Source organism: Myiozetetes cayanensis, unplaced genomic scaffold, assembly GCF_022539395.1.
Source record: "Myiozetetes cayanensis isolate MyiCay16 unplaced genomic scaffold, myiCay2020 scf15, whole genome shotgun sequence".
Taxonomy (NCBI): domain Eukaryota; kingdom Metazoa; phylum Chordata; class Aves; order Passeriformes; family Tyrannidae; genus Myiozetetes; species Myiozetetes cayanensis.
Window position 1 is genome coordinate 11,159,000 of NW_026087159.1, and position 18,130 is coordinate 11,177,129.

The following is an 18,130-nucleotide window of genomic DNA, read 5'->3' on the forward strand; positions in this document are numbered from 1 at the left end:
GTGCGACCTCTGCAAGGAGAAGCAGTAGGTCCTAAAACACATGCTCCTTTATTTCCCTATAGGCAGAGCTGGAAATTGAAATGCTCTGCTCACAACACGCAGTCCGAGCCAGGGCAGCGTGCTGGAGACTGCGTGGGAACAATCCCTCTGGAAACAAACCCAACCCTCCTGGATTCTTGGAAGTACAGGGTCCAGCCTCTTTGGGCACATGATGGGAAAGATGCTTTGTGCCCCACCTCACCACGGTGCAGCCTGATACACATTTGGGGGTGATGTGTCCATGTCACACACCCACTAGTGAGGCTATGAGAGTACCTTTTTCTTCTCTAAATATTTACCCTCTCTCACTTACTCATCCTCCTGCAATGTGCAAATGTTATATAAAGATGGTATCAGGAATAATTTGGATTGTTATCCATGTGCAGGGCTCTGTTGTAAAGGAAGGCAAAGCTGGCTCTTCTCTGTATTATGAAGAAAAGGGAAAATGTGTTGGGAAGGTAACAGCACTGTTAACCTTATTTAAATGCCATGAAAGGAGAGCCCTACTTCAGTATCCATCAAAGTCTCCTGATCATTTACAGATTTTTTTCCATGGATGTGGTCTTGTGTTTACAACAATGTTTGCAGCTGGTGCAACAGTCACATAAACACTGAGAGGACACAAATTCAAAAGTTCAAAAAATGACATGCCTTTAATTATGATTAATGTTCATTACTAACCATCCAAAACCCAATACTCTGGAGATGTATTTTGCAAACTTGGATGACACAATGTGAATTACCCACATAATATCCAACACAAAACCAGATATTAGATAAATTCCAGCTTAGAAGCCATGAATTTCTTCAACTCTACAGCCTACAAGGTATGCAGTCATTTAGATAATTACACAGATTTTGACTCTGGCACACAGTATTAAGAGAATGACTACCTATCTACCCACCTTTCCCAGAGATACAGTCACAGAGGCCTTAATGGAGGACACCAGACAACCACATAAGGCAAAAAAAAAAAATAACAAGAACCAACATGCACACTTGATCATAGAATTACAGAATATCAGGCTGGAAGGTGACCCCAGGGATCATCCGGCCCAACCTTTCTCGGCAAAAAGAAATCTTCACACGACATGGTAGAGGCACTGAAGGGATGTGGAAAATTGGGAATAGCACTCATGCTGAGAGCATAAATTATCCTTCTCTTCAAGAGAACAGAACTGGATGACTGCTTCTCACTAGGAAAAGCAGAAAACCATTCGCAAACGTGAGCCCTTTTATGAGGCACATAAATCCACACCCCACAGACCAGGGAATCCTTCATGTCCTTACCATTCCTCTCTTTCTCATTTCTATCCCACTCCCTTGGTGCTTTCTTCTATTTTTCAGCAAAGGACAAGGAAAAGGGACTGCAGTGAGAAACCTGATATTGTAGGAAATCTAACCCACCTGGTACTTGCCTTCTCAAGGGTAAATTCCCTCTTTTCTTTGCCACTCGGGACACTGCCAACAGGGCTGATCCCGGTGTACTGAAGAGAGCAGGAACACTCACACTGCTCCTGTGGCAACAACATCAGGACCACCACTTTAACAGTGTTTCTGAGGGGTATATTTAACAGGGAGTTGTAGGCAACATTTTAAGTTAAGAAGTTGTTTCTGGTGCTTTTCTGTTCTCCATCTCATCCCATCCCATGGCATGAACTGTCCTGCTTCCAGGTTTTAGGAGGATGAAGAGCATCAAGCACCATAAAAAGTAAGAACTGCAGAAAGTACTTGCTCATAAAGTAACTTTAAATTCTCCCTCTTGATTGGGAATATACTTGTATATATCTAAAGTGTATGAAGTCAAATAGTTATTTTCAATACAATAAATAACAGGCTTCCCCAGAAATCACAGCACTAAGACAAGGAGTTGCAATACATGGTGTCTTGGACAAGCTCTCAGAAAGGTCACATTTTGATTGCTTTCCTTTTGGTTTAGTACCCTGTGTTTTGAGCTCTCTCTATAAATAATGTCTGAAACTTTCTGAGGATCACTAAGTTTTCAGAAAGCCAGACAAATAACATCAATATTTACCACACTGAATTAATCCACAGAGGACTGCTAAGGTAGTGTTTTCTCAATACCTCACGGAGACCAAAGGGTTGATGAACACTCTCAGCATGAGAACAGCCACATCAAAGCAGACCCGAGGGTCATCTGGTCCTGTGCCCTGTGCCAACTGCCAGAAGGAGCTGCCTTGAAAAGTTCAATTTTACCTTATATGCTTATATTTACATTTTTGAACAGTAATAAAGTGTTTTGACAAGCTGGAATCAACCTTCTCCAGTCTGCAGTGAATTCTGTCTTTTTGTTCCAATTCTAAATACCAAAACTCAAATCTGGACATAGCAATTCCCCATAGTAGAGAAATTAAAAAGTCATTTTCTTGCTAAAACAATATACAGGGCCAAATTTGTAATCTTTCTTTGCCTTTCCCCATTCAGCAGAGGGGAATAATCCCATACAATGGCATGTGTCCAAGATGATTGCCATGGGGAAATTAGAGGCTTATATCTAGAGAAGTACAAATCCTGCATTACTAAGGTTTCCTCAGCCACAAGGGAAAGAAACATTGCCTCCTGGTGATTAATAATGTAATTATTATTATTAATTCTAAAACACTTTGAATTACGTGGTACATTTTCTTTAAATGGGCACTATCGTTAGTGCAAGTTGATTTGGACCAATGATTTATTCATGGCTTAATAACCCTGTTTGCTTCACACGCTCAGCACATTTTGCTCAGTATATTATTGGCTGGTTGCTATAAACAGTCCATTTAAATTTAGACAAAAGCTTTTGGAAAAGTTCTATTTCGAACTTTTCAAAAAGATATGGGAATTAAATTGATCAGGAACTACTGGCTTCTTCTAAACTCTTAACATTCACGTGCGTGCCTCAGGATCCCAAGAAAGTTCACAGGTAATGTTTAGTTGAAGTTCCCATTCAAACAAAACTTTCTAATCAGACCAATCCTAATATTCAGTCATTTGAAAATCAAGAGGAACTCTGCCAGACAGCACTGCCAAATGGTGAAATTTCTGCAAATAAATCTGAATCAGGCTTCCCCCGTGGTGGTGCCAATAAAGTACATCCAGCCTAAACACTAAATCTGCAGTATCTTCCTCCACGTTCTGAAGTAAAAAAGCTTTGGTTTTACTGCCAGTGTTGCAAAGCAGGTCTTAAACAGAAGTAGACACGGAAGAAGAGAAAAAAAGTCTTTAAAATTTGGCCAAATACACTTCTGTCAAGAAATGGTATCTCCTTAACCGCCGTGTAATTACAATGTACTTTTCTTACTGAAACTCTTCCAAAGTTTTGGCTTGAAGGTGTTGGAGCAAAACCAGAGCACACCATCAGTGATGCACAAACAGCTGTACAACCAGCTCCTCTTGGCTTACTTCACATTTGAATGTTTAAAGGTAGCGCCAGGAACTAAATCCAGTTGTTTGTCCTCCACAATTGCTACAGCCTTTTATAAGGGTCACATGCTGTTCCCTCTCCTAAAATTTCCATGTTGCAGTTTCTTAATTAGTCATCATTTTCAGGATGACAGCTCTTATTTGGTTCTTTGGAGAAGGAAACATTCCTAAAAGAAGCATCACAGCCAAGTATGTGTAAAGTTGGCATGAGCAATACCTGCTCTCCCTTATGCTCCTTTTATCTACTCAGAGAAGCGGAGGAAGCCACATGAATCTTAAGAGGCACTGCCTGATTTACAACCTGCTCTGCACAACCCTGCAAGGCAGTGGGCTGTCTTGATCAGTTTACACAAAATGCTGCCCTCTAGTTATCATGCTTTGCTAATTGGATGAGGAATTAGACTGTAGAAGGCTAGACCACTAGAGCCAACACATGCTCAGCTTTCCATAGTCTTTCCTGCTCCCTGTTCAGGGAAGTTTTCTGAATGGTGTGAAAAAATTAGAATTAGATGAAGCCGTGAGCTAGGAAAACAGGCAGTGATTGTCCCCCTGTACTTGGCACTGGTGAGGCCACACCTCAAATCCTGTGTTCAGTTTTGGTTTCCTCATGATAAGAAAGTCACTGAGGAGCTGGAGAGTGTCCAGAGAAGGGCAATGGAGCTGCCAAAGGGTCTGGAGCACAAGTCTGATGAGGAGCAGCTGAGGAAGATGGGGGTGTTTAGCCTGGAGAAAAGGAGGCTCAGGGAGGATCTTGTCCCTCACTACAACTAAAATAATAATAAAAATCTGGGTTTTAACTTAGGTGAAAAAGAATTAAATTTATGTGAACAAATAAATATTAATTAAGTGATTAATAGGTACCACCCTCTCGGTTCCAGTGCAGCTATAATTATAGATGAGATTATGCGTGGAGATGTTCAGAGATTAAGGAAAAGGAAGGAGAAGACTGGCAGAAGAGAGCAAATATTTTCCATGTTCTGAAACCCCACTCATTGCCTTTCCATCACTTCCCAGTGTGAAACTGTCTTGGCCCATTTCCATGGGAGCATCACAGGAAAGGGGGGACGGAGATGGCAGCAGAGGTGACCCCAAAAACAGTGTGCTCACTGAAAGCAAACCCAAACACCAAACTTCATCTCACACTTTCCTTTTAAACGCTATCCAAATCCATTTACAGGGACTAAGGGTTATGTTTCTGCACAATGATTCAGAACACAGATCTTATGTTAAAAGGCACCACGCTGCTTCACAAAATCATTTTGGATTCCTCTTGCTCTATTTCTGTCTTTTTGCTGCTTACATTTACCTGTGTTTTGTTGTTCAGTTAAACTGCTTTAATGCAAGTCATTTACTACTCAGAGGGAAGGGAAAGGGCAGAAGCAGAGGTGCTTGATCTCTTTTATGTGTAATTTTGCAGCACTTTCAAATTCCATATCAAGATTGCCTTGTCCTGCTCTGAATTTTAGCTGGCTTTTTACTTCTACCACCACAATTATAGGCAAACATTGACAGTCTCTGAAGAAATTAATACAGCATGATTGTGAGGAAGACACAGAAATACAAGAGGCAGGAAGACCAGATTTGATGCATTAGCAGATGTGCCTTCTGAATTAATAGAGTTAATGTGTTTAAAAAGCAACCCCTAAGCATTTGAAAACTTGGGTATTAGTGGAATAATGAATTATAATACACTTTTTGATAGAGAATGCAGAAGAATTGTGCTCTTGGTGATGGAAGTTGAGAGTTTCTGAATGTCAGTAGCTTTCCACAGCTTGGAAATGCACCTAAAAGCAAAAGTAACTTTAAACGAAGGGAGAAGGAATGAGACAGAGAAACTAATACAATGTAAGGTGAAACTATAGCTCCACAGGCAGCTGATCTATAGGTCTCACATCCCGCCACCAGCACTGTTCAAGAGGAGGAAGTGTTATCCCTGATGAAGCTGTTAAAACGTGAACTAGGCACTACTGACAGAAGTAAAGTAAACCAGAACACGGGGTGGTGTCATGGTTTAACTCAGCAGATAACTAAACACCACACAGACATTTGCTAATTTCCCTCTCCTTCCAGTGGGATGGGGGAGCAAATTAAGGGAAAAAAAAAAAAAAAAAGGGCAAAATTCGTGTGTTGAGATAAAGACAGTTTAATAGGACAGAATTGGAAGGGAAGTAATAACAATCATAACAGAATCAGAACATACAAAACAAGTGAAACACAATGCAATTGCTCAGGACCTGCCAACTGATGCTCAGCCAGCCCCTGAGCAGCGGCCCCTGGCCAGCATTCCCCCGAATTTATATGCTGAGTTTGATGATTTATAGTCTGGAATATCCCTTTGGTCAGCTGTCCTGGCTATGTCCCATTCCAGCTTCTTGTGCCCCACAGTCCCCTTGCTGGCAGGGCAGCATGAGAAGCTGAAAAGTCCTTGAGTTAGTGTAAACACTAAATCAAGCTTAGCAACAACTAAAACATCAGTGCGTTATCAACATTGCCCCAGTCCTAAATAAAACACACAGCACTGTACCAGCTACTAGGAAGCAAATTAACTCTATCCCAGCTGGAAGCAGGATAGATGGACACGAATACATCTTAGCTTCTTCCAGGTACCACAGCTCTAAATCTCTTTGTCTAGGAGAGAGAAAGCAGCACATGGTGGGTCTGAAGTGTGCTGGTCCAGCAGCAGTCCCACAGCTCATCACCATGCTGAATAAATCACATCTTCTGCCTTACTTTCCAAAGGGTGAAGGATAAGAATAAATGTTGCCAGGCCCAGTTTTGTGGCAGGGATATCAACAGCACTGAGGTTTGTTCAAAACTGCCCAGAAAGCCAGCACAAGAGTTTTCTAACCACTCACACCCTCCACAACAGGAAACTGAAAACCATTTTTGACAAGTACACAGCCACAGAGATCACAGGCAGGGGTGTAAGAAAGGGGTTGTATTCAAAACTACCTTGATCTCTTTTGCCACTGAAGGACACTTCAATTTCAGGCTGTCCTTTCACCAACACTGCAGGGAACTTCCACAACAGCTTCCCCTGTTCTATTCCTGTGCTACTTCAAGGCCACTCCAGCAGAGACCTCATCTCCTTTAAAGTCAGCACCAATCAGAAGGACAAATGGTCCCAAATCAGAAGACTTTTATACATTATCTTTTTAGCATGATTGCACATTATCCACCTTGCCATTAGATGTTCAAGTATTTGTTCAAGTAATGTTCAAGTGATTTGTGTCCAAAGAAAGGCAACAAAACTGGTGGAAGTGTTAAAAAAACCCATGTAGATGTGGCATATAGGCAAACAGATTAGTGACAGACCTGGCAGTGTTAGGTTAACAGTTGGATTCAATGATCTTGGAGGTCTCTTACAACCTTAATGATTTCGTGATTCTCTTTTGAGCTCTAGGATGCCTGGGAGGGCAAGAGTGATTCTCTCTACTGAATCCACCCTGTTTTCCCCCACTCTCCCGTCCCCAGGAATGCAAAGTCCAGCAGGACAACAGGACAGGCACCCACCACCCTACACGTGGACAATCCATATGTCACATCCACTGCCTTTGTTCCCAGCAGCGACGTGCCAAGCTCTGCAGGCCCTGTGTGCTCTTAGGTCAGCACTCCAGCCTTCAGCAGGGCCACAGCATGGCCAGCCTACACACAGCACTGGCACGGCAGGCTCCCAGGCAGCCTCCTGCAGCACACAGGACCGTCTCCTCTTGCAAAACCAGTGCAAGTGACCCAGCAGAGACAGTCGTGTCCTGGGACGAGCACCCACTCTACCTGCATTGCTGCTGGAATTAAAACACCAACATCCATGACACGGCACCAACCATCTGCCCCTCTAATGCAAAGAGGAACACATTATGCTCTGCTAGTGGCACTGCAGCCAGGATGCCACAACAAATGCAGCTCTGCCACCAGCTACTGACAGTATTTACTGGGCTGCCAATTTGAATCCAACCCAAATACTTTAAAAAGCACACACTGAGAACCCTGCTTTGAGGAAAGTCCAAGAGTTAAAACAGACCCAACAGAACAAAAAGGGTCACTGGTTTCTGAAGACAGAAGTGCAACACTCTGCCAGGCGCCTGTCTGTGCTGGCATCCTCATCCTGCAGTCAGCAACCAAGCGCCTTTAGATGCCCCAAACACAGCACCTTTTCCCAACCTTCCTCATTTCCTCAGTGAAAGATCAGTCTCAGCAGAATTAGAGAAGCAAGGGTGTGTGGAAGGACAAACAGAATTAATGCTTCGCAAGAACTGGCTTCTCTTCTTCCTTAAATAAAGAAGTGCTTTTCTTGAATGACATGGTGTAGAATAACTGGTCAGCTTTCTATTTCAAAATGAATTAGATGCCCATGACAGAAAGCTAAATCTCAGCAAAGGGCTATTCAGCCCTCTCTCTTCATTGACATGCTGTATCCTCCCATTCCAGTTTGGGGAGAATTTTACCCCAGCTAAGGACAGCTTGTGGCCAAGGGCTTGGTACAACAGCACCCCAGGGTTGCAGTAAGGACCCTTACAACACAAGTGTATCACCCCAGTCCTAGAGCTGCATGGCAACAAGCACAGGACCACAGTACACAACTTTACAGCACAGCCCCCTTCCCTTTAACACCAGGAGTGCCTTCATGCCAGCCATCTCTGCCAAATTTTATCTTCTGTGGTAGAAGGGTTGATTACAAACCAGGATCACATTCCAGGGAAAAGGTGTCGGAGTTTGATTGTTTGTCTTCATTCCACATGGGAGGAAAAAGGGGCATCTTTACACGTTTGTTACAAATGGGCAAAAGAATCACTTTCAAAGATAAAACTGTAAAAGCCTGGTCCATCAAAGCAATGGGAACAGCTCAGCAGCAGCCACTGGTTTTGTAAGGCTAATGATCAATCAGAAGAAATCCAGCCTCTCCTGGGAGAAATTTGTCTCAAAAAGGAAGTAACAAATGAGAGAACTGGAGTCAAAATACCAGTAAGGAAGAACAGATGCTGCCACAGCAAGACTGAAACAGTCTAGCTCCTTGTAAGCCCTGTTTGTTGCTTCCCCTCTGCTCTGTTTCCATATCTGTATAATTTATTCCAAAGCAAATTTATTATTTTAAAAACTCCGCGGAGAAGGCGGAGAAGGCTCTGTGTGTGCTAAGGGACACAACGCTGGTTATTTCTTGCTCTTGCACACTATTATCAAAGGCTTTGCCTAGCCTGGGATTTAGGAAGACTTTTAATTAATGGCTTGCAATGGTACATTCACACTAGAAAGGCTTCTCTCATTACTTAATTAGTCTATTGTCCTAATTAGGCAGGGCAAGTCAGTTTTACTTCCTCACTGCCTTGCATGAGAAACCCTGGTTTTCCCACCTAGGTTTTCCATCAGTTTCCAGCTCCTCTGTCCTGACTTGTCTTTTGGAAGGACTTCAAGCTAGGTGGTGGCAGAAAGTATCACCTCACCTTTCCACAGGAATCTAGACCAGGCAGGGAATGTTTTGTCCTCCTGAAAGCAGGGCCCTCTCAAGTCCCCAGCAAAGTGTTGGGTCATTAAGAACTGGGTCATCAGCACCTGTCAGGAACAACATGAGTGCACTGCCTAACAAATTCTCTATTTTCCTATGAGGATAACGCTGGTGCCAGTGGGGATGGAATGAGATGATCTTTAAGGTCCCTTCCAAACAAAACCATTCTCTCACTCTATCCCTGAAGGACCAGAAGACCCCCACCTATGCCTAGAGGTTCAGTCCACTCCTAACCTGGGCAAGAAGTGACCTGAAGGAGGGCACCTTCCAACAGGCTGGGTTTGTTGAACCCTTAAAACACAGGGTGCTGTGCACAGGTCACACCCGTGTTTTTCACCCCATAGTTCTGCCTTTCCTACAGAAACCTCTCAGGGACGAGCACGAGAGAGGCAGAGCTTGCAATCCATACTGCAATGTCTGACCATTTTAGTGCCTATCAGCTACACTGACTCTAAGGAGTTTTGTCAGCAAGCTTTCAACTTAGTCCAAAATTTTTGCCTAATCAGTTTCAATTAATAAAAAAGACTGTTTAAGACACAAGACATAAAGGCAGAGCTCACCACTGACTTAATGCTCACATCTTAGGTATGGTAGAAAAGGTTTTTATCATTTATAGTCTTCCCTTGAAAAAGCTGAGATATAATCTCTGCCTTGACAACATCTACTTTTTCACAAAAGGGACCAGTGTACTTCATTCAAGCCTAATTTCTCCCTGCAAAGCAGAGCATTGAAAACCCCAGAGATGGTGCCAATATATTTGGAAAGGTCAGAAAGGAAACAGGCAGAACCAGTGACAGAAAGCAGAGGACAGGACAGCTAACTCCTTAAATCATCTTCATATTGGAACACCTCTCCTATGGAGGAAAGGCTGAGAGAGGGGGGGTTGTTCTGCCTGGAGAAGGGAAGGCTCCAGGGAGACCTCAGAGCACCTTCCAGTACCTAAAGGGGTCTACAAGAAAGATGGGGACAAACTTCTTAGCAGAGGCTATTGTGCCAGGACAAGGGCTAATGGTTTTAAACTAAAAGAGGGTAGATTTAGATTAAATACTAGGAAAAAGTATTTTACAATGAGGATGGTGAAATACCAAAAGAGGTTGCCCAGAGAGGTGGTAGATGCCCCATCCCTGGAAACATTCAAGGTCAGGTTGGACAGGTCTCTGAACAACCTTATCTAGTTGAGGATGTCCCTGCTCAGTGCAGGGGGGCTGGACCAGATGACCTTTAAAGGTCCATTTCAACCTAAACCACTGTAGGTTTCTATGATCTTTGCTCCTGCTGTTTATTGAGGTGCTGCGATCACACTGGCCATTTGCAAATAAGCTAACAGTGCAAGCCTCAAAAGAGACAGATAATTTCAGTCAGATATTAACAGATACTGACAGTGTGAGCGTGATCTGCCCTCCACCAAGAGTCAGAAGAGTGGAGATGAGAGGGAAGCTTGAGAGGAAAGCAGGAATATTAACTTTGCCAGCTCCAAACTCTTCCGAATGCTACTGGAAGCCTCTTCCAGGAATAGTTTTGTTTCCATGCCTTGCCTTTAATCTTTGTACCAGGAATTGAAAAGAGTGTTTACTACACTTGAGGTTAAGTTAATGCTCTTTATGCCCACATCCTCATGGCACCACTGGCTGAACTCTTCCTGAATTTCAGCTCTGACCTCCTCCTCCCCAACAACACAGAGGAGCCACAGGCCTGTCCTGGGGGTGCTGTAAGGCTGGGCAATCAATCCCAGGGACTGGGGTTGGCTTTTATTTGGGCTGGCTCACTCAGCTCTGCAGAGAAGACATCAGGACAGGGTTGAGAGACCTTCACCACCTTCCCAGCCACTCCACAACTGAGGCAATGTCCAGAAAGTCCCAGAGCATCTCAAAAGAAAGGATGAGGAGGAAGACCCTTGACATGCAGAGACAGAAGAACATTCTCTATAGGTGCAGAGGCTGAAAAACAAACTAAGCTGGCAAAGGTGTAGTGGCAGAGGAAGGCTTCCCAGCCACTCAGCCCTGGTTCTGCTCCCCACCTCTCTGGCGATGCCAACACAGAGATATGACCCAGACAACTTCAGGGAAAAGCTGCAGGTAGAGAATGATACAACACACAGACACTGTGTCCTCAGACAGCACGGGGCCAAGCTAGTGACACAAGCTATTGTTCTTGCATTCTGTTTAAAAGAGTGATGACTTGCATGAAACTGGCTTTGGAGTACATGCTTGGCAACACTGGCATATAAACAGAAAGCATTTCCATGGAATACCACAAGGTTCTGAAGAAAATTCATTTTTGTATGTAAGTTATTTTTGCAATATTATTAAATCCAGTAGTGAATAGTTTGAATGTGGTATAATCCATTTTCCTAGGAACCAGCCAAGAAAAACCAACAGCAGCACAAGGGAAGTGCCACCACACTGCCATCCCTGCCTAACTGTTCCCTCAGGGACACGAGTAGGAACCTCACATGCCTCCCCTGACATCCCCAAACCTTCCCTCCTCTGTCAGTGGGCCTAAAAACACAGCTCTCATCCGTTCTTCCCTCACCAGCAGAGAGGCAAGCCTGGATCCCTCCTGCTAAGGCTGCTGTGACCCTGCTCTCCTCTGAGCTGGGGACTCTCTGCTGGCCCCAAAACCAAGTGCTGACAAATGCACTGTGAGGGCAAATGCAAATCCCTAAAAAGGCTAGACAGGGTTTTTCAGCAGTCTGCAGATGGGACTCAGGGACAAGGAAGTGGGAGGACAATGAGATCTGGATGGCTCTTGCCATTGAAACTGGCCAGCAGATGCAAGCAGGAGACTAAGTGGATTGGATGGGTGCAAAGAACCAGCCCTGGGCATAGATCATCAGGATTTTGGTTTCAACTAATTTGTGAGTAACTGCATAGAGACCTACGTGTGTAACAGAACTTTTGTTAAACACTGCAAAGACAAATCTTCCTCAGTTCAGAAATGCCAGAAATACTGTTTCTAGTGGAAACATGATTCATTCCTCTCGAATCATGTATTTATCATATAATCACTCACTTGACCACATACCATCTGGCTCTTAAACCACTGGTACAACCGGAAGTGCATGCTGAGTCCTCCTGACTTACTGAGTGACTAACAGTGCTTCAACTCCATTCCCCAGCCACACATCCACAACTTACAACACTGTGTTCAAGTCCTGCTCCAAACTGGGGTTGTCCTGAAAACCAAAGCCTGGGAGAAGAGAGAGAAAGAGATTTCTTCTGGAAGTTACACAGACTTTCACAAAGGGGCTCCCGAGATCCAACACTCCTAAAAATACTTGCAAATACACGAAGGGGTTTTTTTCCCCTGGGAAACAAAAATAGAAAAGAAAAAGAAAAGCAAACCCAAATATCGATGGCTTTGACCTCACAGAGTTGAGGGGATGGAATGCCCTTGGGAACCCCTATGGAGCTGCATGAAGGACCAATTTAGAAATACTTCTGAAGCTACTGCACTCCAAAGAAACTTGGGAGCTGCTCATGCCTGAGGGACCTCCCGGAGCACAGCATGGGAGCAGCAGCAAACAGGGCCACAAATGCCACTCTGAGCAGGACGGCGGCTCTGAGCCTCCTCCTCAACACTCCGGGCACCAAGCTGCTCCCACAGCCCAGGAGGAGCCCAGAGCAGCACTGATGGAAGGAGGGATGTGCCAGGCCCTGGGTGGGAACCCAACCTGAACCCTCACCCAAGCGGGAACAGGTGAAGATGCTGTTGGAGACCGCTCCACATCAGCTTGGACACAGACCTCTTGGACAGCTCTGACATGGACCAAGCAGATGCCAGGCCTGTGTCTCACTATGCAAGTCACCTTCTAGAAAAAGACAGATCAAGACTGTTCCCCACTTTGCACTGCTATTATGCTTAAAGTTCACTCTTCCCCTTGATCCAAATTGATTTTGCAGCAGGTTTCATCCTACTGTCACTCCTGTTTCTCCCACCTCCTGCAGCCAATGGCCCCACTCCAGCACCCACAGGGGCAGAGGGCCTGAGGCTGGGTACATCAGCAGCACTGGTGGGAGTTTTCTGTAGACAAATGAATCAGCAGAACAGATGAGCAGCTCCTGAAGCATCTACCCACAATCTACAGCAAGAAGAGATGTAATTTCAGGCTTGTGGCAGATGCTGGAGGGTTTGTGGTGCTAAAAAAAAAAAATAAATAAATCTCAACACACCTACATATAGATAGCTTTCTAGGACAAGGAAATCCTGCAGTAGCTGGAAGAAAACCAATCAGAGCTCTCAACTGCATTTGAGGTAAGGAAACAGAACACGGTCCAACATAACATCTCTGAAAGGTCAGTTTACCAAAACTAGAAACAATCAAACAAAAATAACCGAGAGAAAACACCTAAATATAAGTAAATGTGACAATCCTTATTGGGAAATGTTTAAAGATGCCTTAGTAGAGCCCTCCTTCGCACCAAAACCAGCAGTACTATATTAAAAAACATGTTTATGTGGTTTAAAAAAAGAATTTTTTAAGACAAGAACCAAATTTAAAAATTAAATAAAATATGTAACAAATTGAAAATCTACTATAAAATTAAGAGCTAGAAATCAACACATTTAATAAAGAAAGCTAAAAGATATCAAAAGAACTACTGGCAATAGGTATATCAGGAAAAAAAGAAACAATCTATTAATACAATGGGCGTGATGCTAAAAAAGTGAAAGTATCCTGATACACAAGATGTTGGAAGTATAAGCATTACTTTCTATATTTGTAAATATGGATGACTTAAATCCCAGCTATAGAAGCAAAATTCTCTGAAAAGTCAGTTGGGAAGATACCCAACACCATCTGCTAACCATCCTTCACATCTGTAATTAGAAAACCTGCACTCAGAGGGAGGTTTATACGAAGGAGCTCACCAAATTCCCAACACTGACTTAAAAAAAAAAACCAAAAAACAGAACACCAGAAACATGTCCCAGGCCAGCCAGGAAGTTCCAGAGGTCTTGGAATAATAAATAAAAAACCCCGCTCAAGCAAACAAAAACTTAGCACTGTGCCAGGATTTCCAGAGGGCAAACGGCTGACCCGGGAAGTGCAGGCTGGTCACCCTGCCCATGCTCCCGGCGGGGCAGGGAGCGGCCAGCGACCAGGGGTGGAAACACAACTCCTGTTAGTCAACACAGTTTTCTGGCTGGAGGGCTTGTCAAACGGATCTAGTATTTCTTATGAGAGTTTGCATTTGGCTGACAAAGGTAACTGTGTTGACATAACACGCGCAGACTTCTGCGCGACGCTTGACTTTGGCCGGTGTGACAGCCCAAGAACAAAATCCCCCGCACTGTGCAAACAGCAGTGTATGGTGTATATCCAGAGGATTAAAATCCAGTTGAGCCTAGTGACCTCGTTAGAGTTATACCTGCACTGCCTGCCCCCACAGAGGTTTTGGATCCCCCAAGAGGTGATGTTCCCAAGAGGGAAATGGGCTCGTGAGGCAGCAGAAATTGCTCTCTGCACACAAAGCTCCAGGCAGCGCTTCTGGGAGACGTGGGTTTCCAGGGAATGCATGTTTGGGCTGTGTGCCTAAGTTTGCAGCGAGTTCAGAAGAGCTAAGGAAGGGTATTGCAGAGCCTCTGCCCAGGGAGCAGGTTACTCACTGAAAAACATTGGCTGGTTTTAGTGATGATTTTCACACTTGTAAAGCTAGCCAGAGCCAGAAATGGAAAGCTGTAAAACTCAGCCATGCCAGCAGCCTTTGGCTGGTCCTGATCCTGCATGTGCCACATAATACATGGTTCACTCATATTATTTCCTACTTGGGTCCTAATCTGTGCTTAGTGCTCTGAGCACCTTCCAATAACAGCACTGGGCACATCAACGTACATTTCACCTTCCCACATGGAAAGTGGAGTAATGTGATTTCTCTTGGTAAGTTTTACAGGGAAGTTCTTTTGCTTCCCAACTCCCCCAGTGCAGGGATATCAGGGTGGTCAGGTTTGTCAGAGTTTTCAGCTGCCATAGAAGTTCACCTCTCCCATAAAGACAGACAGACATCTCTCCTGTCAGAGGAGCAGAGTTATTTCCCACGCCCTTCACCCTCAATCACATAATCGTCCTGCACTGTGAACATACAGACCAAAGCCTGGAGCTTTGCTTGAACCTCTCTGACCACACAAACAGCTACAAGTGTCCGGGTAGCTGAATGTAGGAAAGTTTAACGCCAGCAGTTCTCCAGCAAGACTGAGAGAACGTGAACTGTCCATCACAGAGGAAGCCTGTGGCTTTCAGTGAATCCCGATTTCCTCTGCCCACAAGCACCGCCCATCTCCTTCTCCTCATTCAGCTCCAGGCAACTGCTGATGTGAGACCCTGCCCTACAGACACACTCGTACTCTGCCCGTTGTAGCTGCGTGGAGAGCAGAGGTGCCGAAGTGTGACCAGTACTGCAGAGAAGTCCAGGGGAAAGGACCAAAAACCCCATCCCCACAGGAGGGATCACCCACCACGGCTACTGAAGCAGTGACAGTTACACATCGCAGCCTGAATACACCTTATCCTGCTAACACAGTTTTAGGTCCAGCTGGGCGACCTTGCGTGGGCTTGCTCCAGAAATGGAGGGCTTGACGCTTCCAGCATTTGGCAAGAGCTGACACAGCCATCACAGGTGCCCTTTTCATTTACTGAACTGGCTTAGAGTATGTTTGCACATAAGCAGATAAACTCTTTGTCCAGAGGACTTCAGTCTGGCTGCTGGGCTCCAACTGAGCCCCTCTCATTCACGTGGCAGTTCACATGTCAGGAGGAGCATGAACTGAGCTGAGATCCCTGACTTTTTGTCCTGGGTCCAGGAAGGCTGACAGACTGCTTGCTTCCCAACATGGAGAGAAGCAGTATTGTCCGAACATCCTAAACACACGTGACCTTCTCAGCAAAACAAGACGACAACAGTCAGATGCTGGTTAGACATTTCACCTTACTGAACTTCAGACCATCACCATCAGCCTGACCACGTCACCCTTCTGCTGCTGAACCCCTTAGTGATTTGGCACAGGCGTTCCCAGTTTAGGCTGTGACTGAACGAGGAGCAGGAGTGAACTCAGGTGAACAAAGCAGGATAGATCTCCTCACACCTTACCACTGCTTCAAAGCCTGTCACACTGAGTTCCCCACTAGTCACACTCAAGTTTTGTGTGCAACAAGAGCCCCCTTCCCTCAGATCAGGAAGGTGAGCAACTTGTGTTAGCTTTACTCATACACCCTAATAGCTTGTATGGAGAGCAGACAACAGGCTACTGACAAGGACTAGGATTTGGAAAATATTTCTGTGATCACTTCAAGAGAAAGTTGTTCTTTCTCACTCCACAGGAACTTTAACTCAACTCACAGTGGAGGCTATTGTAAAACATGAAACCCATTCAAGTGATTAACAATTTGAAGGTAAGAAAAGCAGTTAATAGCCTCAAATCAGCTTGTTTCCCAACCAGCCAGATAACATTAACCATTAACCACTAGTTATCTTGGGAGAGGGGAAGGATGTCTCTCTTTTTCCTTCCCGGAATCACTGATCATAAGCTCGCAGGACCTGCATTTTAAAACAAAGCTGAAGGGAACAGCAAATACCTTTCCCAACTATACTAAGTTTCTCACCCAGTACAGCATGTCTGTGTACTGTGGGTACTATGGGCAGTGTTTTGTGTACCAATTAAAGAGCAACTCACCGTTCAAGGTCCCTACATCCAGCACCTGCCCAAGCCAGTGCCCATTTCTGTACTATCCATCATTAATGAATCGATCAAATATTAAAGGCACTGGGGAGAAATTGTCCCGGCAGCCTTACCCATCAGGTACTTTTACAGACCTCTGTTGAGTCACTCCATAGTCACAGAGGACCAAGAGAGACAGAGATCAGCATCTCAAAATGCTTACAACACATCATGAACACTGGAGATATTTCATTAAAACCATTTTACAAGCTATAAAACTGAAGGCCATTTTATGTCTTTCTCTATAAAAGCAGACAGTGGTGTACTCCTCAGCAAAGCATACTCTACGGTACAGTTTAAGCAACAGACTACTTGAAACTCCTTACAGAGCAACTTATATCTGATATTACTTTGCTAAAATTGATATCCTGTACTATTTCTTTGTTAAAATAACAAGACTTTGAAGGAAAACCAAAAAAATTACACAAACAATATAGCCTTCTTAAAAATGTTTAATAATATCCACTGCACAATTTTCCTAAATTAATTCATTAGAGAGTTAACACATGAGGCTCCAATGCAGACTTCTAAATTACCCATGGAAAAAAATCATGTAATATCTTACTCTGTTTTCAGCATCGCAGCTTGACGATGAAAATACTAAAATATATGCAAGGCTGGAACACAAAAGCAAGAGTTGTAATGGGTTCGTCTTAAAAACCTGAGCGCTCTTCCTCCGCACATAACCCGGCACTCGGAGTTCTCACCTGCGCCTCTGCCCCGCTCCTCCCAGCGCGGGTCGGGTGGAGGGCCGTGGGTTTTACCTGAGTTCGGGCTCCTCCACGCGCAGCTGCCTCTGGGGGACAGAAGTTTCGAAAAGTCGGAGGGACAGCAGCAGCGGGACGGCACGGACAGAGAGCGAGCGAGCCGGGAACCCGACGGCAGCCCGCTCACCGGGGAGAAGAGACGGGCGGGCGCTGCTCCGGCTCCCCGGCAGCTCGCATCCCTCGGCCGGGGCAGCTCGGACCCCTCGGCCGGGGATGCCCAGCGGAGATTCCCTCACCGCTCCGCTGCGGGGCTGCGGTGCTGCCCCCGCCGCCCCCCGCGGGCTCCTGCCCCGCCAGCAGCGGGGCCGTGCGGGGCCGGAGCAGCGGAGCCCGGGGCGCGGTGCGGGGCCGCTCTGCTCCGCTCCGCCCGCCGCCCCCCGCGCCCGCCCCGCGCTCACCGGCGTTGCGGAGCTTCTTGTTCCGCAGCACGGACAGGATGACCAGCGCGTTGCCCAGCACGTCGACCACGATGGTGAAGATAAGCACGGCCGCCAGACCCGTAGCGGCCCCCGCAGCCGGGCCCCCCTCCAGCCGGCAGCCCGGGCAGCTCCCGTTGCTCCCCGGCCGCTCCATGCGCGCCTCTGCCCGCGCCGCCGCCGCCGCCGGGGCCCCTCCTCCTCCTCCTCCCGGCCCGACGGCAGCGCACCCCGCCGGGGGCCGCGGGGAGGAGCGCGCCCCAGGCCCC

At 45.7% G+C, this 18,130-nt stretch overlaps 1 protein-coding gene across 8 annotated transcripts in view; it reads right to left on the reverse strand.

Annotated features, from left to right (window-relative positions):
• GPR50 (G protein-coupled receptor 50) overlaps positions 1-18,130 on the reverse strand; it is a 61,623-nt gene that overhangs the window by 23,591 nt on the left and 19,902 nt on the right. The window contains exon 1 of one of the 8 annotated variants that reach the window (XM_050310314.1): positions 17,844-18,056. The exons of the other annotated variants lie outside the window; for them this stretch is intronic. Within the exon in view, the coding sequence (XP_050166271.1) occupies positions 17,844-18,018 (175 nt within the window). The 5' untranslated portion in view covers positions 18,019-18,056. Of the gene's footprint in view, positions 1-17,843; positions 18,057-18,130 lie in introns of those variants that run through there. 8 annotated transcript variants of the gene reach the window in all.